General features: G+C 44.2%; 1 protein-coding gene across 5 annotated transcripts in view; it reads right to left on the reverse strand.

Moving 5' to 3' along the window:
* The window catches only part of SUSD6 (sushi domain containing 6), an 88,328-nt gene that overhangs the window by 29,170 nt on the left and 33,149 nt on the right, over nt 1–26,009 (reverse strand). For 4 of the 5 annotated variants that reach the window (XM_082762684.1, XM_082762682.1, XM_082762683.1 and 1 more), the window contains 2 exons: nt 16,546–16,732; nt 12,163–12,192 (listed from right to left, as the gene is read on the reverse strand). In XM_082762684.1, the coding sequence (XP_082618810.1) occupies nt 12,163–12,192; nt 16,546–16,666 (151 nt within the window). In that variant the 5' untranslated portion in view covers nt 16,667–16,732. The remainder of the gene's footprint in view (nt 1–12,162; nt 12,193–16,545; nt 16,733–26,009) is intronic. The other variant, XM_082762686.1, reaches the window with a different exon arrangement.

The raw sequence follows: 26,009 nt of genomic DNA on the forward strand, positions 1-26,009 counted from the left end.
TGAACTTTCTTCCTGTTGCCAACACAATTATAGCCAGGGACTGTCCAAAGGCTCTTGTTGCATTCAATTTCACATGCTGATCACATTAGACAGCCTGCAGCTCCTTCCTTTATTCTGTCCCTTGTCCACCTCTGCCTTTCCTATTTGATTTTTAAAGAAGGTTATTTTAGCTACACTTGGAATCTAGCATACTACTCATAAGAAAATCTGCATCCCAGCAGGTAACGCTGAGGGCAGAGGACAATACCCCTAGCAGTCAGCTCAGCCTCAACAGAAAGTAAAAGCCCTCAAGTATGGGAAAGAAGATAGAAACATTAAAGGCATCTACTTCCCAACTGGATTTCCTCAATCATTTGTATCTTTCCCCAGGATATTAAGGGAATACTGAACAGCCTAATCTAAACTCTGTGTCCACTCCTCCCAAGTCACTTCTCACTGGTTAGAGCACTGAACGGGAGTCTGACCACACATCCTCAAGCTAACATCACACTCCCGCTCTGCAAACATGCAAGAGCCTTTTAAAACCCCATAAGAGGATTTTATGTTAGAGATAAATACAAGAGGCACTTTTCCAAAACCTCTGGATTAGATCTTTACACTAAGTACCTAGGGATTTCGACGTTACTGTCACTAAAATACACGTTCAAGGCCCAGTGCCACCAAGAAATAAATGGACTTTCATTCTCCCAAAGGGTAATCCAATGACAAACCTTGAAATAGGTTCTCAGCTCTTAAACTGATGCTACAATTGTGTAAAAGACCATTTTGTGGCTAAAAACGCCATTATAATGTGTCAACTTCCAACAGAAGTGCCGGTGATTTTCCAAGAAGTAGAAACAGAATTTAATGTCTGGAAAATTGGGGAATTACCATATGTACAACATCCTCCAGAGGCAACTCAATCTCAGCTACTAGCACATAGGATGGGAAACTCATGCCTGGTCTCAGATAAACATAGATTTTAAATCATATCTTGTCTGTGGAGCTCAACAGCACCTTATCAATTATTTTTTCATTGTCCCATCACCTGGGCCACGAGAGGTTATGGGGAAAGCGGTGAACAATTTCTGCTCTTCCATGTAACTGATAAAGAAAGCAGAATGTTTAATCAAATGAGCTCTCTCCTTTTTCTTCTCTTTCCCCCCCCAACACATCTCCTAGCTTAAAACACTGCTTACTCTCTTCTGTCTCAGAAAGACAATCCTTATTTAAGTTTTTTCCAGAATTGGCAGACAAACAAACCCATCTGTTCCTCAAAAAACAAACCCACTGCTCTTCCTCACACTCTTTTTCTTGTTATCTTCCCTAAGGATGCAGAGTACGTAGGCCTCCCAAGCACTAGGAAAGGTCACCTGGATTATGACACTGGTCTTTTGTTTTCTCCCCATTTTTATTCCCAGTCAGTATGGAAAAGGGAAATTCTTTTCATTAACGAGGTGGGTGGAGGCGTCTCTCTCACATGAAGCACTGTGATCTACTTTTGTGCCCCTGTTCCCACCGCACCAGAAATTAAAGCCATAAATACAAATCACTGCAACCTAGTTATCGTACATCAAAGCTGTCACTGTCACTCTTATTCTCAGCATGGAAGAGACAGACAGTCGATATTTACTCTTTAGCTTACAGTGTAAACAGAAGCCAAATTACAGTAACTGTTCCTCTGCTGCAGAGAAGTGCTGCCCCTACACTTCACTGCGAAAGTGATGCTGCCAGGCTTAACTCCATCCATTCTGCAGCAACTCCACAAGGAAGAGGGAGCTACCCATCTGTACCTATGGTTTCTCTTCATAGCTGTGGTTTTTGAAGTTATACTTTCCTGCTCCTTTTAAACTCCTCATGAGAAATGAAACTCACCAGTAAGGCTGCTAGAACAACAGCATTACTCCACATTGGGAGGGCAGTCAGGATCATATACCTTCTTACTCAGGGGCACATAAGTCTGCCAGTTATAGAAATTGCTTCCACTGGAAAACAAAAATACACTTAAAGCTCTACTTTAACACAATTAAAGCCGTTTGAAAGTAAGAAGCTATCATCATGTGGTAGGCAGAACTACATGGACTATTTTTACATGTCCTGAAGACCACAGCTTGAAAACTTCTATTCCCAGTCTAGCAGTTACTGGCAACAGATTTCTAGTCTACGCTGCAAAAAGCTCCCAGAAAAGTAGTCTTCTACAATGCACCATTCTGAGAGGAAGCCATGTGACTGCAGGTACAAAATTAGGACATATTAAGGGACCTGGCACTCTACAGTAAAAAGGATTAAACAAATTTCATTAACGAGGTTTATGACAATGGGAACGTAACCTGGAAATCCTCTTGAGCAATCACAAGCTAGTAGGCTGAACTGAGTTCCTGCCCAGAAGTAAAACTGAAGTGCCAAATACCTGCACAAACAGAATTGTTGCAGCCAAGGAGACCTCCAGGACTATAGCAACCCACAGAGAGGATGTCTTTCAGACGTAAGAGCAAGCTATCTTCATGACAAAGAGGAATTACCCAAAAACCCTCAAGAGCACCTATTTCCAATAGAACAGGGAAGTACCCTATGTCTAGAAGGTATTCTGAGAAACTTTTTGCTCTGCCATTGCTATTTCTTATCATACAGTATTTCCACATTTAGGTTAATTCAGCTATGACCTTTTCTACAGCTTTATCACAGTTGGCAAATTGACATTTCTAACCCTCTGTTAAACCATTACGTTTCTTCCAACTCTTCCAGGGATGTCCTTTGCGGTGAGAACTGTTGGTAAGCAGCATTTCAGAGAAAAAACAATCTCATGCTTTTACCAAACTGAATCATATCTGATTTATCTCTGAGGTTGCATCATGTTACTGAATCTTATTGGAATTATAGAGCTCTCCTTCAGTACTGCTTTGCTTGCATATCTAAGCAGCAGAATACTAACTCCCTCTTTCAGATTAAATACACTGGGCAAAATTTTCAGCAGTGCTTGTGTGACTTGAGACCTCCTCTCCCCCAGCTGACGACCAGTGAGACACAAGCTTCTTGGAAAGATTCGTATAATGGTAAACTTATCTGACATCATAGCCATTCCAGCAGTTATCTTCCCTATCTTGAAGATGTAATGCTATTTTTCTTTGCTTTGTTACTTACTTAGCTGCCATACCAACTTACAGAAACTAAAAGTTTAAGTTGATAAATAAGCACACAATTTAGTGGAAATTTAACCAAGCCATCAAGAAGAAGGAATTTCTGACAGTTTTATTGTGCGAAGATCTCTGTTCTGGCATTCTGCCCCATCCCCTTTCCCCCACCTCATGAACTCCTGCTGCTGGTGACAATGAATCACATTAGTCTGTTCTGCCATTTCCTCCTCATATTTCTATTTTATGCTGACGGGAACAGGAAAGAACAACTTTGTTATAAGGATTTATTTGAAAGTCAGTATCTCAGTTACTTTCCTGCATTTAGAATCGCATCTTCTTGATTCCTGGTTTCTCCCCTCCTGGTACATCAGAGGCGTATTAATTCAGTTCTCTTAACATCTACAGACACAAATGTAGTGTAGTAATGGGGGATATAGCAGTTAAGTTCTAACATCTTTAATTATTTTTACTGAATTGCCTCTTCTTTTAAAATTCGCAGTCTTGTTAAAAGTACATTTGAAAAAACCCACAAATTTGCTACCAGCCATTTCCAAGTAATTAAATTCATTAATCCAAACAGGAGCAAGGGAAATAAAACTACTTTCTCCTTCATGCTTTTTTCCCCTCCTCTTACTCCATAATTACAAATGCTCTTATCCCACTAAATATTATAGCCAGCACTTATTCATTCTATTTTTGCTGCCCTTATCTTCCTCTTGCAAGCCTTTAAAACAATAATTGCTCTGAAATTGGAAAGACAGACGGTTCCCCACCATAAACCTAAAAACCTCCCCCCCAAACCTAAAAGCCCCTCAGAATCCAGACTGTTTGCAGTTTCTGCATTCTTTACTTTCTACACATTCAGATTTGCAGTTTTGCTTTTTCTCCAGCCTACTTCCACCGTAACTCTGAGTGTTTCTTTGTTTCTATCATCACTGCCATGAAAGGTGTTTAGGAAAGGCGAGGCAGAAACTCACACACCCCCAAAACAGCCCTGTAAAGATGTATGGTAGCAAAGTCTAAGTGCAGGTTCTAAAGCCCACTCCAGAGCCGGTTGCACAGTGATTCAGTGACTGACTTCCCAATGAGACAGAGCCAGACTTGCACAGCTGTGTGTGCTGGCACACTTACAGACACAGAACAAAGAAGAGGACAAGATGGTGTGACCACAGGGACTTGCAGCTCTGCCACCCTGCACTTTCTGTCCAGCTCACCTGAGCCACAGGCCACACGAAAGCTCCATCTTCAGCGCACTCCAGCCTTGCTTAGCTTTATAGATAGATTTGTGCTCTACAGAAATAAACAGATTAGAAGAGGCCTGGAGATTGGTAGTGTTAAAAATATGCCCAAGAACATGCACACACACCTTGTCAGCAGCCACCGTGCTCCTGGAAGGCCTTGCACAGTTCCTGTTTACATACAGGGAAGTTACATACCTCCCTTCCTCAGCACACTGAGTACCACGCTATGTTTACAAAGGAAACTGCACTTTTGTTCCTCCTTGATGCCCTGAGGGACAGCTTATCTAGGTCCCAGGCCTGCTGTCTAGTTCAGGAAGAGCTGAGCAGCTCTTCCAGTGGGTCTCTGGCTGCTTGTCCCCGTGCATCAGCCATGATTCACCCACCACACGAGGCATGGCACACGCCACACTGCTGCCCCCAGAGACAACGGGCAGCCATGACTCAAGCCAGCACTGCCTGGCAAAACCACTTGCTGAACCATGTCCCAGGCAAACACCCTCGGTGAGAGAAGTCCTCATGGGCACACGCAAAGATGAGGCCTGTGGACACTTCAACCTATATATATAATAAAGCATGCCTTTTCAAAACACACTGATGTCTTGCTAACCAACAGTCCATTATGCTGCAGAGGACAAAGCTCTGGGCAACCACCAGCATTTTTTGCTATGTCCTTTCCAATCACCCTCACACTGTCAAGCCAAGGGGCTCCCACCTTGGACACTGAGGGTCAGCTACTAATTTTAGGGCCCACAGACGGTCAAGAGGTTGCATGAAGGACTCTTGCCTTTCTTGTTGGTATGCGAGCAAGACAACTCCCTTTGTTCTCTTGCCCCAGGGAACAAATGACCAACCTGCTAGGCCTGGCCTCCTCACTTCTACATCCAATGGAACTGGAGAGGGGATGGTGACTGTGGTGATTCTCCACTGGTGTTCAATGTACCCAGAGCCTTAATGCAAGTTTCTAATACAAACAACATCAGAAAGTGGAGAGCAAACTTAACAAAAAGCTAAGATCACTGAATATTGAACCAGAGTGAGGATAATGCAATGGAGAGTTGCAAGGGTCAGAAGTGAGTTTCACTACAGGAATTTTGTTTTTAAACAGGACCTTTTAAGAAGTACAGTGATTTTGTGTAAGGAACTGCCTTGAAACCTTGTGTCTGAGTACAGAAAGTGTTTTTGGTACCAGAAGAGGCCTGGAAGGCAAACAATGAACAGGATGCATATGCTGCCTGTGTCCACTGGTTGAAATACATCAGACAAGCTGATTTAATTACATTAAATTATTCTTGCAAGTATAATTTAAGGATAGTTCTCTATCATACCACTGTGATCCCAAAAGTCCCTTTAATTTAACTTTTCCATTAGGAAATTCTCAGTCACTTTGAATTAGCAAGAAAGAAGGGATCAGTGACAGCAGCTTCACACCTAGCAGTTCACATTTACGCCAATAAATAACCAGCTTCTTCACAACAGCAACAATCCACTTTTAACACCATCGAGCCACCTTCACCAACCCTTCAGGATTCAGACACGGCGGATAAAAAAGCAGAGATGGCCACAAAGCAGCTTTTCAATTAACAGCCAGAACACCCTCCCCTCAAACCTGGGGGCTGTGGTAATCCCCTTTTTGAAATGCTAATGTCATTACAACCATAGCACCAGAAGACAAGTGGCGAGGCCTGGGTGACAGAGCCTCTGCTGTGCCCTTACACAGATGATTTAAACTGGGCCCTTTGTAACTCTCCCCCTTAGAGCTCCCTGCCTGGAATCATGCTTGACAGGAGCTGCAGCTGCTGTCCGACCCTCCCGACAAGCAGGGGTGGAAAGATCAACGCGATGAATTCATGCGTGTGGGGCGCAGGTCCGGGGCGCAGCAGCGGTGCGTCGGGGCATTGTGTTCCCAAAGCATGTACGAGTCTAGAGATCAGCCTCGGGAAGGCTCAAAAATAGGCAAGGCAAGAGGTTCCCAAATGCTCCCTTACCGAATGATTTCACAAAAGTAAGAATCATTACAGCTGGTCATTAGACTCGGTACAACAGGTACCTGTAGAGAGAAGCACGGCTTGAAGAAACATTATCATCATAAATACACCTATCCTTGCACCTCAGGAACCAGCTCAGCCTCAGGGAAGAAGCCCACCCATGGAGAAAGCTTCTCCAAAGGGATAGAGAGCTGTCAACTTTTCTGGAAAAGTAACTGGAATTAGTTGCTCTGAGGAGATCAGAGGCCAGACTGGGCTCCACAAGTTTGATCCTGCTGTCACATCATATGTAGCGACTGACAGGTGGTTACTGCAGGGCTTTTTAGTCTCGTTTTCAATTTATCGACTCTGATACCAGTCAGGGGATCACTACAGGATACTAGCTTCATGTAATGGTTGTTTTTAAATGCTACAGGATTTGTGAAAGAAAAAAAGTTCCCTACAACTTACTATCTCTTCTCTACTGCCACAGGAAGAGAAAGGTGACAGACCCCTCTGGGAAACGTGTTCGGTTTAATTTGTGCAGGGTGCACACTGTCAAGCAGCTTTGAAATGCTGCCACCAAACCCAAATCATTTAAAAAAGAAAAAAAAAAAACACAAAAGCTTTAATTCTGCAGGCACCCTCCCTTGGTGCTAACTAACCAACCGATGACAGGAGAGAGATTTCCTCCATTTAAAGCTGCTAATTAAGTTAAGAGTTCAGCGGATGGAAACAGACTTAGTGATAGATGCTTCCCTGCTGTCAGAGGATGGAGAACAGACATCGATTTTCATCCTCTCAAATTGCTCCGCAGTGCCTGATGCAGCCAACCATGAAATACTCCTGACCTGCCTCAGACAAGTGGCAGGTGGCCAGAGGTATGCAGTAAAATAGTTAAGCCTTTGCTCATCTTGATCGTAGCCGGAGAATGAACCTCCCCACAACACCCCTAATTAGCAGCCTCTGCCAGGCTCTCCCGGTTCTGCTGATGGCAAGAATCAGGGATGCTCAGTGCAGTGGGAGGCAGGCTGCAACCTCCCCTTCCCTCCATGCAGTCACACTGCTGCCTGCTCCAGCACACCAGTCTTCACGGCATCAGCACATGACCAGCACTGGAAAGAGGTAGTTAAAGTGGAACCAAGCCAGACCGAGGCAACGCTGACAGGAAAAAATATACATGTATAAAATAATCAGTGCTCTGAAGAGGTGCTGCAGCCCTGAGGAGTCTCCTGAGTTAGAGACAAATGCCAACACCATCAGTTCTCCGAGGTGCTTAGAGGAGACAAACCTTCTCACAGGGACTAACCTCTTCCAGCACAGCACTATCAGAGCTGAAACTGTCAACCTAAGGATGACATTCGAGTTTGAGAAATAAATGCAAATAAAGAGACTGAAAGTGGGAAGGTCTGAAGGTTAAAATTATGCTAGCTCAAGGACATCTACATCACAGCAATATTAATTTCTACTTTGGGCTGTCAATAACATTTACAGCAAAACTAGCTTGTTGGGAAGGCAAAATTGAGGACTAAAAATACAATAGTAAAAACAAACACCGCATCTTCATGGGTTTCACCAAGAATTGCACTCAAAGGCAAGCTCATGGCAGCCTGTGACTATGTTAAGATTTTTCAGCTTTTGTATTAAAAATTAATAATTTCCTCCCTTTAGAGAAAATAGCAGCTGAATCTAAGCACCCAAATGATAAAACCTCTATCTTTTGTATCTTGTAAGCCAATTACATCCAAGAAAGTGTTTACAACAAAACCAGAAGGTTGTCCTAGAGGAGTATACCCCAAGGTTACTTTTGGTAGGGAAACTAAAACCAGTGACATATTGGAAGGGCCATCATTATAGTAACACAAAACCTCAAGGATATGGTCCTTTGCTTGTACTGAAGAGAAGCAAAGACACTCTGCAGCACAACACACGGCTCAGCACAACTCTGGCAGTACCAGTCCTTTTTAATAAACAAGTAAGTTGGGGAGAAAAGGTGAACTACTGGAGACAGGTTACATAGCAGGCACATCCCCAGGAGTCTGAGTTTCAAGTTTGGCCACTATGATGGTAGGAGTGAAAGGGGCCAGATTAAACAAGATGAAAGGCATACTTTCCTCCCAGCAAGGATAAATCAACAGCTCTGATTTTGGTACGACACAGAGTTACTTTCCAAAGGACCTCTGCAGCATCAGGTAAGTCCCCTGGCCAGGCTCCCTGATGATGCCGGTGGTCCAGAACAGACACACAGCAAGCACCAGAAGCCCCACACCCTGCTCTGACACTCACTTCGTTCCACGCACACAGTGACACAGACCCTGCCCGGAGAGCACTGCCATCAGCAGGGAGCAGTACTTGGTGTTGACAGGGATCCAGGGTCCAGCAGCTTTAATAGGTTTAACTTGTTTACAGTAAGGATTCCTCTACAGCGGGTGTAGCAGACAACTGCAGGATGGGGGAGAGGAGCAAAGCTGCTTTTAGCTATAAAACTGCAGACAAACTAAGAAAAGCAGAACTTCCTCAGAAAGTCATAGACATTTCTCTGAACACGGCAGCAACTTCCACCTGAAATTCCTCTTTGTCTTTTGTTTTACACAGAGGTCAGAGCCCTTGTGGGCAGACAGCCAGGGCTCCAGTAACCCCCATCATCATCCTGCTCTGCTCCTGCCTGGAGGAGGCTCCAGCCTCAGAGCTTTGGTCCCTGGAGGGCACACATGCTTCGTAACCCTGAGTTCTTAAACTCTGCCACAGTCTCATTAGTCAGTCAGTGCTGCTGCATACAAAAAAGCCTCAAAAGCCTAATGCATTAAAGGCATATCCCTGTATACTCCTGCATTAAGACACTTACCTAACCATTAAAAAAAAAGTATATATTTCTACTACAGTTCTCCCTCTCAAGGCTGTACTATTCTCAACCACTCTAATCAGCTTGCATAACTAAAATTAAAACACCACCTTCTTTCAGGACTTACACTACTTAATCACCAAGCCACTAATTGGCTTTTTAAACCACCAGGATCTTTTCACAACTCCACCTGTGGAAGCCTTCACCTTCCTGCTTTCCTGAACTCCTTGTCCCCCTCCTCTCCTTCTGAGGATCTTCTGCTTCACTCACCTTCAGTCTACTCTGCCATCTTCCTACAAATCTCAATCTGTTTGTAGTCCATTTCTAGGCTCAGAGAGGCTCCAGAGAGGACTAGAATATTTTGAAGGAAATAGAGCTACCTAAAGCAGAAACACTTCTCAACAGCTGACATTTCCCAGACTGCAAAGTTGCCTGAACAGCAACACTGGTAAGATCACAAAACTATTTTATTCTTTCTGATGCACAGATTTATGGATGCATAAGGGTGTGTCCTGCATGAAACTCATACACCATGCTGGTCCTTTTCTCAGAACATAGAAAATGTTCCTCTAAGCTGCAAAAGCAGCTTCTGACTTCCTCATTATACCTCTCCATGTATGTGAGGCCTATCACGTTCCTTCCCTGACCTTGGGCAGAGAACTCAATACATCCTCCAACAGAGCTGCACACTCCAATCTACAGGAAGTCCACATCTCTCAAATCAGACACGATTCTCCTTTCACTCACAAAGGGAAAAAAAAAAATACATCTCAAGAAGCTGCAGCAATGTGTCTCTCTGTTCACCAAAAGGACAGATTTTCCCCTCTGAATTACAATGATGGGCTAGACTTAGACCTCTGAGCCCACAGCATTTAAAGATGTTCTTTTGTTACCCTTCTATTTAATTCTTTGCCTTATGCTTCCCCTGAAATGCTTCTCTTGCCACACACCAAGCAGATAAATGCACTCACCCTTGCATTCCTGGCACTGTCCCTCTCTAGAAGGAACACACGACCATCTCCATCCAGCACGAGGCAGGCCAAGGTATACAAGCACTAAGTGAGCATCCCCACTGCCTCTTGAGAGTCTCCTCGGCACAGGAACTCCCAAAGCTCCAGTCCTCCTTCCATTATAAGAGGATCACTGCACTAGGCTGGGCCAGAAAGCTCAGTTTATTCTTTAACAGTTTCAGTAACAACCCCCTCTAGCCCAATCCACCTGGCAACCCATCTAAGCAGTCGCATACCTACGGGAATATTTCAAATCCCTTAAAAGACTTGACATCTGGAAACAAACAATTCACCAGTCCTCCAGCTCCAATACAACACTTTGCAAAAGCAGAGACTCAATTACCTCAGGGGAATTCCTGCTTGCAGAGGAAGAGAAACACTCCCCAGAGGTTTTGTTCATTAAAAGGAAAATGCTTTTTTAGATGCAGATCAACACACACAGATAAACAGGTACAAACTCATAAGACATAATCCTGTCACTTGCACAGATGAAGGGGAATAGGTCCAACAAGGAAGGAAAAGCATTCAACGTAACTGAAAGAAGTCATGCTTTAACTACCAAGGTAACCAATTTAGGAGTCAAAAGGGACACAAGCAGCAAAGGAATTGCAAATGGCACAAGGTAATGGCAAGGAAACTGTCTTCTGTCATGTTGTAAGGACCTGCTTGGTGTGTGGCAAGAGAAGCATTTCAGGGGAAGCATAAGGCAAAGAACTGAATAGAAGGGTAACAAAAGAACATCTTTCCTATGAGACTAGGAAAAAAAAATAAATTCTTCCCAAATGATGGAGTCAAGCAGAGAAAGAGGAAGGACTCCGATAAGAGGAAGTGGCTTGTCTGAAGACAGACAAGTCTGTATCTTCAGCATAGCACGCAGCAGACATTAGGGGACACCGATACAGAGATGAGTCAGAACCTGGACTAAACTCACAAATAACTTTCTCTTGAAGAAGGAACCATGCCATACAACTCCTCTCCCTGCTCTCCCCTACAGTGAAACTCCTGCCAGTTTCCATCTTTCTCGTTCCAGCCCAAAAGCGAAGCCAAGACGCGTTAGCTGGACCAGCCAATGCTTGAGTTATTTCCTAAAGTAGCTTAGTTTCTGCTAGAAACCCTGGCCAAGAACTGAAGGCACCTTCATACTAGACGTGTGTTACACCAGTCTTGCCAGGAGTCAAATTTAGACAGATTAAAAATTCAGGATTCAGAAGACTCCATCTGCTCTTTTTCTCCCCCTCCCACTTTGTGACAACCAGAATTTGGTAGGTGGTAAGATCACCCTCCCACACCTTTAAATAGTTCTTTGTGAATCCATTCCTATCGGACCCTGTTCTTGTCTTCTCTTTTTGTGGAGAAGGGGAAGATTCAGACTAAGCAGATCACATTTCAGAGTTCAACAAAGATTTACACAAATTTTTATATATTTAGAACAGATACAGACAGCCAAATAAGCTTCCCACTTCCTCCCAAAATCACATTCTTCTGTAACATGCATACAGGAAAGGTTTTACTTTTTCTGAGCACAGGAAATGAAAAGCTGAGTATCCAATGCAATATATCCAGTCGTGCTCCGTGATGAGATTTTCGCCTTTCTTGATTAAAGAAAACAAAAGTTTTCGTGGTTTTTTTTTGGCCTCAGTTTTGCCCTCCCTGCCTTCCCAATCCTCTCTGGCAACCTCTCAAAACTTTCACGGGCTTCATATCCTTCTTTTCGTGTTTTAATGAAATATTTATTCTATTTGGTTTTCCTTGAGTCATGTGAAGTTAAATGCTATGCGGATGCACAGAGATGCCTTCAGGCACAGTGGAACATAAGAAGTTCCTCTGAGGGCAACCATCCCTCCCAAATACAAGGGAGGAAAATAGAAATGAGCATCTCAGCATCCAACACAACACAAGTAAAATTGTGAATCCTAGCTTATTACTGGTTAACACAAGAGGTTAAACACCACACTTGGTTCTCACAGTACAGTAGTGAATGAGTCTACTCACATGTAGGTCCTTTGGACTTGCCGAGCCAACCTAAAAGGACAAACAAAAGGCAAATTAAGGATTATTATTATGCTTGCTTTAATTCATCCTTCAACCATTAGAACAAGTTGTATGCCTACCTGAGATTCCTACTACACCCTTTACGTGAGCTGCTTAAATAGTACTGCCTAGATCAGTGTAGGAACAGTGTGTTATTTGACTAGATTAGTTTTGAGCCCATCCGCATCTTCTTCCTAGCCACCTTCACAGCCCAGACATCATTCTGCAGCTCCTCACCATGCTCTTCTGTTCCCCTCTACTCTTAATAAGCTCTCCAAAGGGAATAAAAAAAGGAATCACACCCAGAACTCCACCCTGCCCCTTTCTCTCTGTGGGGAACTACATACTTCTTTGTGCTGACCCAGTAATTTCTCCAAACCCACACTTATATAAAGCATTAAGGTTGGAATTGAAGTCCTCTGTTCGTGCATGACACCTCCTCACATTTCTGTGTGGCTATCCAATGCTGCACTGTCCTTGTTTTCACGAACACTGAATTCGTCCCTAGCGGTATAAACGCCTTCCTTTCAACCACGTAATTAGAGACAAAGGAAACCTCTGCTTCATACAGATTCCCAAAGAATAGGGACAAGTCTGGATCTGCTCAGTGGCTGGAGTGCACTCTAACAAGCTGTTCCATGCAATGCAAACAAACACCAGCGGTATCCAAGAGCTTCTGTGCAGAATAACCTTGGCACTGAAAAGACCTTAGCACAGCATGCAGCAGATTGGCTGCATTTGCGTCAGAGACAACACGCAGGAGTGAAGTCGCTTCAGTTTATTCAAGATCGATTTATCTCTTTAATGGCAACTCTAAAAATTAAAGAGCTTGCTTTATGGTATTTCACACGTGATCGGTCAACAAAAATCAGGCTGTGTTTAAATCTAAGTGCACTTCAATTCACCAAGTCCGCATTATTAATTTTTAAAGGTTAATAGCTAAGCTCTCTATGGGTATTGATATTTGCTTATTTCGGAATGTATAATACTTTTACTGACACCTTTACTTGCATTTCTCAAGACAGGTGGTGTTATTATCAGTAATGAAAAGCCCAGCCTACGTTTTGACAGAGCTGGTTATGAATCCAAGAGAAATTACACCATTTAGAACACACATGATAGGAAGCTTTCAGAATATTTTAGAGACTGCAAGTTAAAAATTTAATGAGCAATTTATTCTGATCCACTGTCACCCCTCCAGAAATAACCTGATCAGGCAGGAGGACCACTGTGAATGAGATAAACACACAAGGCCTTTGAGAGCTTGGGAATAACCTTTAAGGGACACAGAAGGGAGGCAGGAAAAAAAAATTAAAGCAACAAAGAAAGAATGGAGAAGCATTATGGTTCAGAAAAAGAGAGAAAGTGGCTGTTACTCCTTTCCAACACTTGAACAATTCCCTGTCTCTACCTATTAGGTAACCCAGCTCTCAGCTACATTCCAGACAAACCCTCAAAGAAAACAGATGAGAACAAGAATTAAGCCTTGGCATTTCAGATTCTTGCTTCCCAGGTCTCTTGTGCTCATTCATTCCTAATTTCCCTCAACTAATCTTGGAGAACTTGCTAGAGGGGAAAAAAAGACACATCAGTGATAAAGCTCAAAAAATATTTCTGAACAGCACTGAAGTCTTCCTAAATCTGTCTCTTCTGACACAGCTTAATTGTTTGCCCATCACCAAATGCTGCACTTGTTTTGTGCCAAAATATGTGCAGTGGTTATTTTTATATTTGTGATTATATTCCCGTGAAAAGGGAACAGTTTCCCCAACCTCTGCAGTGTGCTTAGTGACTAAGCAACTTATCATACTCATCTCGTGGCACTCAGGGATATTTGGATAGATTGCTTCAGACAAAGTGCTGAAGACTTTTGTTAGAAATCCATGCATAAATAAAGCCCATTTATTACCAGAGGAGAGACCAAACGTTTGCTGACTGGAAATCAGCCTGCCCTCTGCGTTTATCACGTGTAAAAGAGAACACGTTCCTGCCCAGAACATGAATATGTATCTAGGCCTCCTGGAAGTCAAGCAATAGCATTTCCAAAGAGCAAAATGATCGCAATACAATATGCATTATATGGTTTTAAGCATATGAATCGCAAGCTCTGCTTTGTCACTTCGAGCCGAGCCAGCCCATTGTCTCCATGCTTGTCTGTCTTTTTATGAGAACATTCTTCATCTTTTGTAGCAATTGTGAACATGTCACATTGGCCCCGCATTTGAGATAAGCATTACCACCAGGAGATTTAATACAACCTCTTGCTTCACGTTAACACCGCTTCGCTCTGCGTGTATTTGCTACGTAAACTAATAAGATGAGGATAGAGGGGCGGCTGGGGCAGGAAGATGAGGGAAAGATGATTTTCCAAGCGCCTCGCCAGCCCTCTTTGTGCCTCCATCTGGCCCCCGGCGCCGGGGCTGCCGCGCTCATTAGCACTGCTGACGGCTGAGGGGCCGCTGCAGGTGCGGCTCCCCGGGCCTGACATGGCCGCACACCCCCATCCCTCCCAGCACCCCGCAGTCGGGTCGCTGCCTCCCCACCTCACAGCCTCCAAGCCTGTGTGTGGAAGGATGGAAGCTCAGCCGGCCCTTCCCCTCCTGCGGGATTTATTTCCCCCTTTGTGTCTTGCCCTCTGCTGTATGCTTGGGTTTCCCCTCCGCACGCGCTCACTTCTCTCACATCCCCCTGCAGGAAACGCTTCATGCCTAGCCACCATAATCCTATTTAGCCGATGATCTGCCTTGAGCAGTTTACCACAGCTGGTTTCGGGTCCTGAAGCGAAAGGCAGTACAGGAAGGGAAACAATGCAGAACCACTCTAGGGTCTCACCATATGCTTAACTAGTGCCTTTGTTAATATGACATGGGATGCCTCAGAAACGATCCCAAAAACATTTGCCAGCATCGTGGCTGCCCTTCCTCTCCTCAGCAGCCCTGTGCAGTGCAAGGCATTTGCATACTGATTACAGACTCGCTCTGAGGTGCTGCAGTGTGTAATTGGAGTTTCAGGCAGGGATGGTGCGTCCCAGCCCCAGGCGGCGAGGCAGATCTGGCAGGCCTACAGCTGAAAAAGGCTGTGGCATCAGCAACAGCAGCGAGGCTGCAAAAACCCAAGGACAGACCAGATTGAAAGAGACCCCGTCCCCTTCCCCCTCTTACTATCTGTTCTTGCCAATCAGTCACATGCACTTGTGCTTCTCTCCTACACCTCTCTTTACGTACAAAGCCAAAATCATGCCAGGAAGAGATAGAAATCTGCTATACCTCATTTCAGCAGCCTCTCCCTTCTAACTTGAAGAGCTAGAAATATTATAAGGAGACCAACTCCTCTGGAAATTTCCAGCACCAGCAGACATTTCTATACAGGATAACCTCTGCTTTCAGCGCATCTGGCCATGAACATTTATGCTGCTCTACCACACAGAGACCAAACCAAAATTCACTGGAGCCAAGGTATATCGGTCACTGAATATTTTCAGGTACCATATCTCAAACGAAATGGGACTTTTTAGAGATAATACTGAGAACTGAGATTTTGTTTTTAAAGATAAGCTGTTGATCTGCACCGCGACAGCTTCTGAAATCAAATCTGCCTTTTTAAGAATAACTTCTCTTATAGCTCTGTGCAAGAACACACACCTAAAACGCACATACAAACTTATTCCCTCCATCCCATGCCACTGCTGATCAGTCACCTCTCTACAGACAAACTGCATCACGGCTGAGAGAAAAGACCCTATTTCAGGGTATCATTCCATTGCACTGCTATTTACATTATTCATCATACTTGTCCACCAGATAAAGAAGTTGGCATGGGGAGGAGCAAAAACCCAAGCTGCAATGATCTAGCAGAGAGTGTAGTTTGTGGTTGCTGAGGTGTTGGAAGGTACCGCTCACGTAAACACTGCACAGACTCATCAGCTGTACAAAGAGCTGAAAGACAGTCTGTGCTTCCAAAACTACTTCACACGAGCAGTAGCTACAGGGCATACAAGTAAAAGCGTCTACATGAGAATATCACTCAACTAAAATGTGGTCCATGCTCGCTCTTCAGACAGTCCTGGCGCCCCCAGCTGCAGTAAAGAGATGAGAATGCAGAGAAAAAAAGCTGGGGGAATCAAAACAGCAGTGTAAAGAATGAGCACTCATTTTGCTTGTACGCAAGACTAGTTCATTTCAGATACTGCCCTTTGTTTAACAAGTAGTGATCAAATTTTTCCTGTGAGTACTGAAAGGTGCATGCAAATACAACCACTTCCAGCTTCCCCATAAAAATAAGGCCATCTGCATACTTAGACATCTCCCCCTCCCTGCAGTATAGGCAAGCAAAGGTTTCACTTACCTGTGGCCTGTGCTTCCAAGATAAAGGTACCAAAGATAACTAGCAGAAGAAATAACCCATGGCTGGTCAAGGCAAGAGACGATCCTGTGTTGCTCTTTGGTGCTACCATTCCATGGCACATCTTTTACCCACCAAAGTTTCTTTTAAAAAATTCCCAAAAGATCTGGTTGATTAGGAGCACCTCAATCTAGAACAAAAAAAAACAAAGACAAAGAAACAGTAAGTGTTAAGCCAAACATCTACGACATCCAAGGGGAGGGAAAGGAAAATCATAAACACACATGAGCAACCTTTTGTATTTTCTAGCATTTAGAAACCTTACTAAGTAGGTATCCACAGTTCACATGGAAAAATAAGAGCAGAAGAAGCAATCTTGTGCATAAGAGATATTAAAAGGAGCTGTATTATAAAGAGACCAGCTCTTTTCACTCACCTTCTAATACTTCAGGTATGAAGGCTGCCTTAACTTACAATTAGTTTTAGGTCTTCCTTTCAAGATAACCCCAGAGGATATAGCATCTGGAGGATTTGTTCCAAAATAGTTTAAAGAAAGCCAGCCTTCCTACACCCCCCACCTTTCAGAAGACGCAGCAGACTGTACTAGACAGCTAGGATAAATAAATCAAATGCTCCCTCAGCCACCTGGAGAGGCGCAGCAAACCTGACAGCCAGCCAGCAGGCAGGCAAACACACGCTTACGAGGAGGAATGTAAAACAGCTTGCAAACCTCAGGTAGAGTGTTCTGACAGTACACAGCACAGTAATTAAAATTGCAGGATGTGACACTGCTCATACCTGAGGACTGACAGATTCAGCCAGAGCCTATGAGACGCTGTCGCACTGAAAACACATCAGTGTGCAAACACACAAAGCATAGTCGGGAAATTGAGAAAGCACAACCTGAACCCCAGTGCAAGCTGAACCCTATTTTTAATGAAGAAAGGGAGAATTTCTTCTTTTAATGAAGAGGGAGAAAACTGGTATAAAGCCAACTGGTCAACACTGGGTTAAAAGAAAATACAGACGGAGATGCATTTCAGCGCTTCCTATCATACTGTTCCTTACATGAACACATAAAGCTCAGGGGGAAAAATACCTAATTTTGCAAAAGTTACTGTTTCTTTACACTTGACCACAAGAATACTTTCAATTTTGAATGAACCTCCCTTTCAGCCACAGCTTCTTTAGTTAACTGGATATTTACACCAAAGGAAGATTTTTTGGGGGGCAAGTTTCAAAATTGTTGGATAATTCCAAATAAATTTGAGAGGTGTAGAGGCAGGTATTTTCCTTTTTGATATCCTGTGCAAACAGATATGAGATCTGGGGAAGGCAGTATAAGTTTCAGATCCTTACATAGTACTTACAGGAATTCACGACACACCAGCACTGACCGGAGATGCACATGATTCAAACAGCCATGACTGACATTTCAAATTAGGCAAAAAAAAAAAAAAAAAAAAGGAAGTAACTACATTATGGGTGGAAATACGTAAATTTGTTGTTAAAACTGGAAGTCATCCTAATGAAGAGGGGGGTTTCCCTAGCTCCATGTCACTACTTTGCTCATACCTAACTCACAAAAGGGCTGTCTTTAAAATTTTGATCTTTCAAGTCAATTAGCCTCTAGCACAGAAGAATTCTTTGTCTGTGCACACCCCCGCCTTGAAACATCATTTCAAGATGACATTTAAAATGCCACATGGCAAGCCTGGAACTGATGCTACAATCAACTCTGTGTCTGCCCCCTTGGTTTCCTGCCTAATTCGGAGGAGGAGGGAGAGAAATGAAGTTATCCCACTCCATACTTGTAACACTGCCAACAGATTTCTAATGTGTCCCACTGATGAGGATCTGATGCTTTGTTCACCAAGCTCAGCCCTCCTACAGTGCAGAAAGGATTAAGGATGCTGCCGCTTACCTGCTAGATTTCCTTCAGCAGCACAGACTGTGGCATCAAAAACACTCCTCTGAAGAAAGCCAAGCCAGCTACTCTGTACATTTTCCCCCTGCATGCAAGTCAAGCCTCCCACGTGGATTTTAAGTTCACATCCAGCTGGATCACGGCAGCATCTGGCCCGTACTCCAGCCCAACAGCTGGATGCTTTCTTCCCAGTGGCTGCTGAACGTTGAACTACAGCCCTCAATGCAGCATGCCGTCCTCAGCGAGTGGCCCTCCTGATTATATCAGGACAGGTCTGCCCTCTCCCTTCCAGTTTAATGAAGCCTTATTAGTATAACAAACTTTACAAGTCTTACGAATGTACCTTTCAAAGGCGGCCCTCCCTGCCCTCGGAACAGGGCTGGCTGGGTGACACCGATAGCAACTCAACAGACAGAAGTAGGGAAGACAACATACAATTAGGGCAAAATTCCCGGAGACACCTGGGGTGTGCTGCATCATCACAGAGGCGTTTTCCTCTTCCAAGGACTGCACGTGGAAGCCAGCAGTCTAATTTTGGTCTCTGAACAACAACCAAGCGAGAGATGCCTAAACCAAGAATTTCTTCTGCGGGACTCAATTATTGCCAATTCTTGATTTGCTAACAGATTGCTGCAAAGCACACGGCTGCTTCTCCTGTCTTCTACCGTCAGGCAGGGTTTCCCCATCTCCTTTCAGTTCCAAGTCACCTGAGTGCTCCTGGGTTATCAGGAATCCTGTCTGTCAGATGCTGGGCTGCCCTAGGAGGAGCACCGTAAGCTGATGCTGCTGTGCCTACAGGAACATACCACTAAGCTGATTTAGCTCAATGGGGGAATTGCAAGAGACAAAGGCAGCAAAACAATTTTGTTGAAGATAGCATTGATAACCCCCTCGGAATTGTTAAAAGACAATGGGCACGGGTACTGCCTGGGAGAATCCTCCCTCAGGCTTCAGCCAGGTTACAAAACTTGTTCCCAGCTTTTTTTTTTTTCTCGGCAAAATTAGAAGATGAAAGAGATTCTGGCTAGATAAGAAGGTATCCTCTCTTCCCAGAGGGGAGCTGGTGGTTGGGAAGCTATTTAGGCATTCAACTCTCTGCAAGTTGATTGTTTCACCACATTGCTTGCACCTGCAGCTCAGGGGGGAACAGCTTTCACAACAACTTTACAGGCCTCCACCTCCAGAAGTTGGCTTGCAACATCCAAACCAGCTAGCTAAGGAGCTGCAGCACCACAGTGGCAACCTTTTAGTTCCCCCCCCAAAGGTAGCATTGCAATTTTATGCATATCACTATCTACAACTCCATGCTGCAAGCTAGAAAATTATCCTCTCTCTCATCCCTCCCTCCCCATGCCAGAGAAACCAAACCACCCAACTCATAGCAGCTCCTGCTATCTGGTCTGACCACTGTTGATAAAAATAAATAAATAAACAAGCCACAAAGAACCCGAGTTTGCTAGACTGACAACTCTTATCTCAGGGCCCAGCTTGGCGTGCTTCTGAGAGAAAATAAAAGCTAACAGGAGGAAAAAAGCCTTCTCCCTGTTCGAGCATTGCCAATACATCGCAAAGCACACACATTTATCAGCAGAAACATACTCTCAGGGAGATAGCGTAACAATTCACAGGTTCCTGTAAATCAAAGCGGTTCCCCTGTTTATACACAGGGCTAAGGAGCAGGCTGCTTTCATAAGTGGGTCCTACCAACACGGCACAAGCCTACAGTAGCACGAGGATAAGGAGTTGGAGCGCTTTGGACCTGTTTCACATGCCACAGCCTAAGCTAAGGGGTTATGGGAGAATTAAAGTTCAAACAGATGTTTTCCAAAATAGTATTTAGTATAGTCAGCAATTCCCTTAAATACAGTAAGGAGAGGAGAGGAGATTTTTCTTGGTTAACTACTTCAAGCCATAAAGGTTGTTTTCTTTCCAACACATGTTTTTCAAAACACCTAAATCCGGACAAGAAAATAAACTGCCCTCCGTGGCCGCAAAGCCAACAGCCCACGCCCTCCCGGGGAATGCCCTGAACAAGGGAAAAAGCATCCCTCGCTTCTGGGTACAGCCACCCCTGCTCTCCCAGCTTCCTGGTAGGGCAAGGCAAGGTTTTGCAGCACGCAGCCTCCCCAGTGACCCTCCAGCATCAGTCCCTCTCGCAGCGCCCCTCCAGCAGGAGCCAGCTGCTCCGACACCACACGGGTTGGCTTCTGCAGGAACACCCCGGAGGAGGCATTAACCTCCACCAAAATCACGCCAGCCAGACTTCCCACTCTCAAACCACAGCCAGCCCTTTGCAAGGATGACGCACTTGCACATGGTAGAAGCTAAGTTGTTTGGAGACCTCTGCCATTTCTCTTCTAGACCTTCAGAAGCTGCCAATTCAGACCCTTCAATACAAAATCACTTCATAAGCACGCACACATTTTCCCAGGATTATGACTAATTCTCTGATTTTTCCCCATTTTGTCACAGTAGCGCTCCTAGGTTGCCATGGAAGAGTGATCCTTGGGGGTCACACACGCTCAGGACACAAAAACAAAGAATTCGGGCAGTTCTGGTGCACCAACAAAGGACATGGGATGTCGGGGTGCAGGGACAGTCTGAGACACCCCAGTTGCTGGAGATGCCTGGCAAGGCTATGCCCTGTGTCACTGCTGCTGGAAAACAGGTCTTTAACCTGGATTCTCCGCAGTTTGCCTGAGAAGTGTTCAAGTATGTTTGGAATGCTACTGGCTTGCTTTTAAATACCATGCTTCAAATTCACCAAAAGAAAAGGAGTTATCCTCACGTGCATCAAAAAAATCTCTATTTTAACCACTTTGTTTCCCCCTTCCACCTTAGGGAATAACATTCAGAAACTGTTTGGTACCTCCTGAATGCACACCGCACAGATTGTACCAGCGAGATGAGTGCCTTGTATGCACAGCGTACCCTTTGAAAAGCTAAGCACAAGGATTGTTCTTGCCTCACGGCCACACTGCAAGTGGAACCTGACATGAGCACTGTGGTTCAGAGGGTTTAACCTTCACCCTCAATTGCTGTTTTTATTTTATCCTTATTTTGCCTGCCTTCAACAAGCAGCCAAGCTTTAAAACAAGAAAGTCATCCTTTCTGCTGGCTGGTGAGAAAAGTTACAGAAAAAAAAGTCTAAGTGACAGCAGAAGAAAGGAATCCTTAATGTACCTACTTCCCATAGCTAAACCAGTTTAACTGAAAGCTTTTAGAAACAGTATCGTATTTTAAACATCTTGGGATAACTTAACAGATCAATTACCTATTAAGTTTAAGTAGACACACAGAAAGAACAAAGCATTCACAGTTACCTTAAGGCTGTTTACCTTAAGAAACTATCTTAATTGTCTGACTCTTCAGCCCAGCCAACTCTCAGTTATCCAAGGTAATTGGAAAAGGTGGAAGAGGAAAAGAAGAAAAACTAAATAACCCACGTAAAGTCAACACCTCCCCAATAACCAGATAATTTAGAATGTGTGTGCTCAGCAACTTAAATTTACACCTTCACCTTTGAATTATAAAAAGGCAGATTTTTGCATAGGACAGGCACAGCATAAATGAGAGGGCTGAAATGCATTTATCCCCAGCTACTGTGCCAAATCTCTAGGACAGACAGAGCCACTTATGTCAGAGACTGGAATCAGAGCACATCCCCCTGCAAATAACAACCAGGCTGCAGCCTGTAGCGGGACCTTAATTGTTGGGTTTCCCACTTTGTTGCCCAACTGTGTCAGAGGGCCTCGTCAATGGCCTGCAATTCAGCTGTTTTGTTCATATTTTTATTTTGTTTTGCCATATAAGTATCTTGCTTAACCTGTTACCAAGGTTTCTGAAACACCAGCACATTGTTGCTGCAGAACTCCCATTTTCAAGAGGGAACATCAGGTTGCTCAAAAAAAAAAAAAAAAAAAAAAAAAAAGTCAACAACTTCTTGGAGAGCTAAATTCTGAAACTTCATTTTAATCAGAATCACAGAATGGTTTGGGCTGGAAGGGACCTTAAAGATCACCTGGTTCCACCCCCCTGCCATGGGCAGGACACCTCCCACTAGACCAGGTTGCCCAAAACCCCATCCAGCCTGGCCTTGAACACCTCCAGGGATGGGGCATCCACAACTTCTCTGGGCAACCTGCTCTGCCTGCATAATAATTAATTTCTTCTGAATATCTAATCTAAATCTCCCCTCTTTCAGTTTAAAGCCATTCTTCCTTGTACTATCACTACTCTCCCTGACTAAGAGTCCCTCCCCAGTTTTCTTGTAGGCCCCCTTTAGGTTCTGATCTCTGATAAAAGGCACACATCTATCTCCCCACAGCACCATTAAGGCACACTTACGTTTTAAGCCAGGGAACTGGATTTTTCATTATCAGATAAACAGCCCATTACAGCTGGGAGAGTCGCAGCAACACTGCTGGCCCGAGTGAATAACCCTGCAAGATTCGCCAGTCTCACAGCTTATTGCCCAACCTCCTCCTCTCTACCCTTCCCACCAGTCTAAAGTCCTGTTGGCACCTAGGCCATGCTTTTGCACCACTCCCTTGCGTGCCTCCTTCTCTCGCTTCAGGACATCATCCTGAGGTCAGCCAACCATATTTTTCTGTGGGCTAAGGGCAGGGACCGCTTCCACCTCCATCGATCCTCCTGCCATGCCAGCAGCTGGGTGCAAGCCTTTCTGTATGGGCTTCTCACCCACTGTGGCCCAGAGAAATGCACAGCAGGCTCAAAGAGGTTCCTCAGTCAATCAGAAATGAATCAGAAAAGCTGCAAAACTGAAATTGCAACAGTCCTCTTGTCAGTAAGGAAGAAAAAGAGGCAGACTTCTCAAAACAAGGTGTGCAAAACAAGGTATAGGGCCGCCAAGGGTACAAAGGGGCAGCATTCAGCACTCTTTACTCATCACGGGACAAAAGGTCTGAAGACAGGAGCTGGTAACACACTTGGGGTTAATCCTTCTTCAGCCCCATTTGATGGACAAGTGAAGTTTTAAACATAAATGAACCCAACAGATCCTGACATACTGTGGCTGCTCAGGGCACCTTGCTCGCCAGCTCTGTTCTTAGTTATTCAGCCAACAGAAGGGAACGAGAAGGAAGGCCTAGAGCCGCTCTAAGAAACTCTTGTGCACATCCACACAGCAGCAGAAAGAATAAAACTTCAGATCCCTTCTGCCTTACCCCAATTATTTTTATGTAGTATCCCGCTGAGAACCACAAGACACGTTTGGGCATTTTGAAGCAGCTTCACGTAGAGGAGGAATTGATTGGGGTTAAGCCAGCAAAGTGAGGGGCCCCTGATCCTCCAAAGAAAACCTGAGCAAGCATATTTTCACTGGCAACCTTCGAAGTCCATTGCTATTTCATTCTCAGTTGCAGTTCACAGATTTGCACCTCCTACAGTCTAAACTGCCATTTCATTCCCTGGGCACAGATTTAAGAGCCAAACGAGCCACACTACCCTGATCTTCTAAATAGATCTGTGCACTGCAGCACTAAGTTCCATCTTCACAGGAAAGCATCAGAGCAGGCCTCTGAAAAATGCACTTTTCTCAAGGACCGAGTACATCAGACCTCCAGCTGCGGAGGACAGACCATTAGCGAGGTACTCTGAGCTGTCAGCAGGCAGTAACTGAAACACCATAGCTGCTGGGCTGTGAAATGGTTTCTGTTGAAGAGACTTGCTTTCCCATCCTGTGACAGAGTAAAGGGGACACCACAGCAGAGCTTGCTCCAAGACCTGGTTTTCACACTTGCAAATGGCACTCTCATACCTTTAGAAACCGAGTCAGAGACAAACAGGTATAAATGGTTTCAGCCTTGTGAAAACCCTTCCCCATTTTCAAGTGCTGTGGTTGACATGCCAGGTCTGCCAGTTGCAAAAATTTCAGGTTTTAGAACTGAAAATTATCTGATTTTCCTTGCCTTGGAAAGTCAGAGGGAAAGTCATAGAATCATAGAATAGAATCATAGAATATCCTGAGTTGGAAGGGACCCTTAAGGATCATCAAGTCCAACTCTTGACACCGCACAGGTCTACCCAAAAGTTCAGACCATGTGCCTAAGTTCACAGTCCAATCTCTTCTTAAATTCAGACAGGCTCGGTGCAGTGACCACTTCCCTGGGGAGCCTGTTCCAGTGTGCAACCACCCTCTCTGTGAAGAACCCCCTCCTGACGTCCACCCTAAATTTCCCCTGCCTCGACATCATCAGGTGTGAAAGTCCTAGACATCATCAGCTCCTTAAGTTTTAAGAAGTTTCCCTGAAAGTCACAAGTTGTCACTGGAAAATCTTTCCATTTTACTTGGGAGGGTGCAGAGAAAAGACCAAATCTGATCATCCTTCCAAACCACGGAAGGAGAAGGAACTTTCAGGCAGCTCAGTTGCTGTGAACTTCCAGGCACCAGTAGGAAGGAAAAGCAGAGTGGTGGAAGGACAGGGGAGAGAGTTAGAGAAGTTAATATACACAACACCTCCAATGCACAGCAGATTTCTGTGCTGCTACAACAATGCTTATAGTGATGGGATCATGTCATCAATGAATGATGAGAAACTGGTTATTAAGAAGAAATACTGTATCTACTTTACTGATTTGTTGGGGGAACTTACTGGCATTATTATTAAATTACTGGGAATTTACTGGCAATATGGGATACAGTAGACACTGGGGGATAACGGAAAATATGTCTCAAGAAATCAGCTGGGAAAGATTGCATTTTTTTTTTTTTTTTTATAAATGTCTTTATTTGGAAGAGCATTCCCTTTGGAAACTATTGTTTCAGCATTTTTCCCCTGCCGCACTGCATCACAGAGGCTTGGTTTCATATTTTCAGCTTTAATCAGTACAACAGCACATTTACAGAGGACCATATGCACAAAATGTTCCAGAAAGCTTTCCAAAAATAATAAGTCCTAAAAAAGAAAACTCACAGTAAACTGAAATGGCTTCAGGGAAGGAGAATAAAGAAAAGCCATGGAAAGGCAGAACCTCTTATAAGCACATAGAGGCTTGAAATGATACATTTAGTAGGAACAGGATTCTCAAAGAGGCATTGTATTGGTTGGGTTGCTTTTATATCCAGGAGGTTTTTCTCATTTATGCAGCTGTGCTAATCTGTATCAGGGAATACACCACAAGGTGCGTATACACTAAAGGTTTATTTTACAAACCCTCACTGCCAGAATGTAGTTCTCCCCATCCACTTGTTGTGCTTCCATTTCCAGTGATGTGGCTAAAAGCATCAGTCTGCTGTACACACCAAGCAATACAGCCATTCCAGGAGGACATCCAGTTGGGAAATCTTTTTCCTAAGTCTCCATATAACTTCAGGGAGTCAGTTTTACATTTACTTAGTTATCCATGATTGTTTTTTTTTTTTCATTTTATTTTTTGCATTCATCCTTTATATTTATTCTTAAGAGCAGACCATCTTCAAGTCCTTTAGGAACTGCCATCCCATACACGAGAATGTCCACTCACCACTTCTAAAGGATGACGACACTCACTGGGTAGCACTTATTATTTGTATCACAGT

The sequence above is a fragment of the Aythya marila genome (assembly GCF_965140915.1).
Source record: "Aythya marila genome assembly, chromosome: 5".
Classification (NCBI taxonomy): domain Eukaryota; kingdom Metazoa; phylum Chordata; class Aves; order Anseriformes; family Anatidae; genus Aythya; species Aythya marila.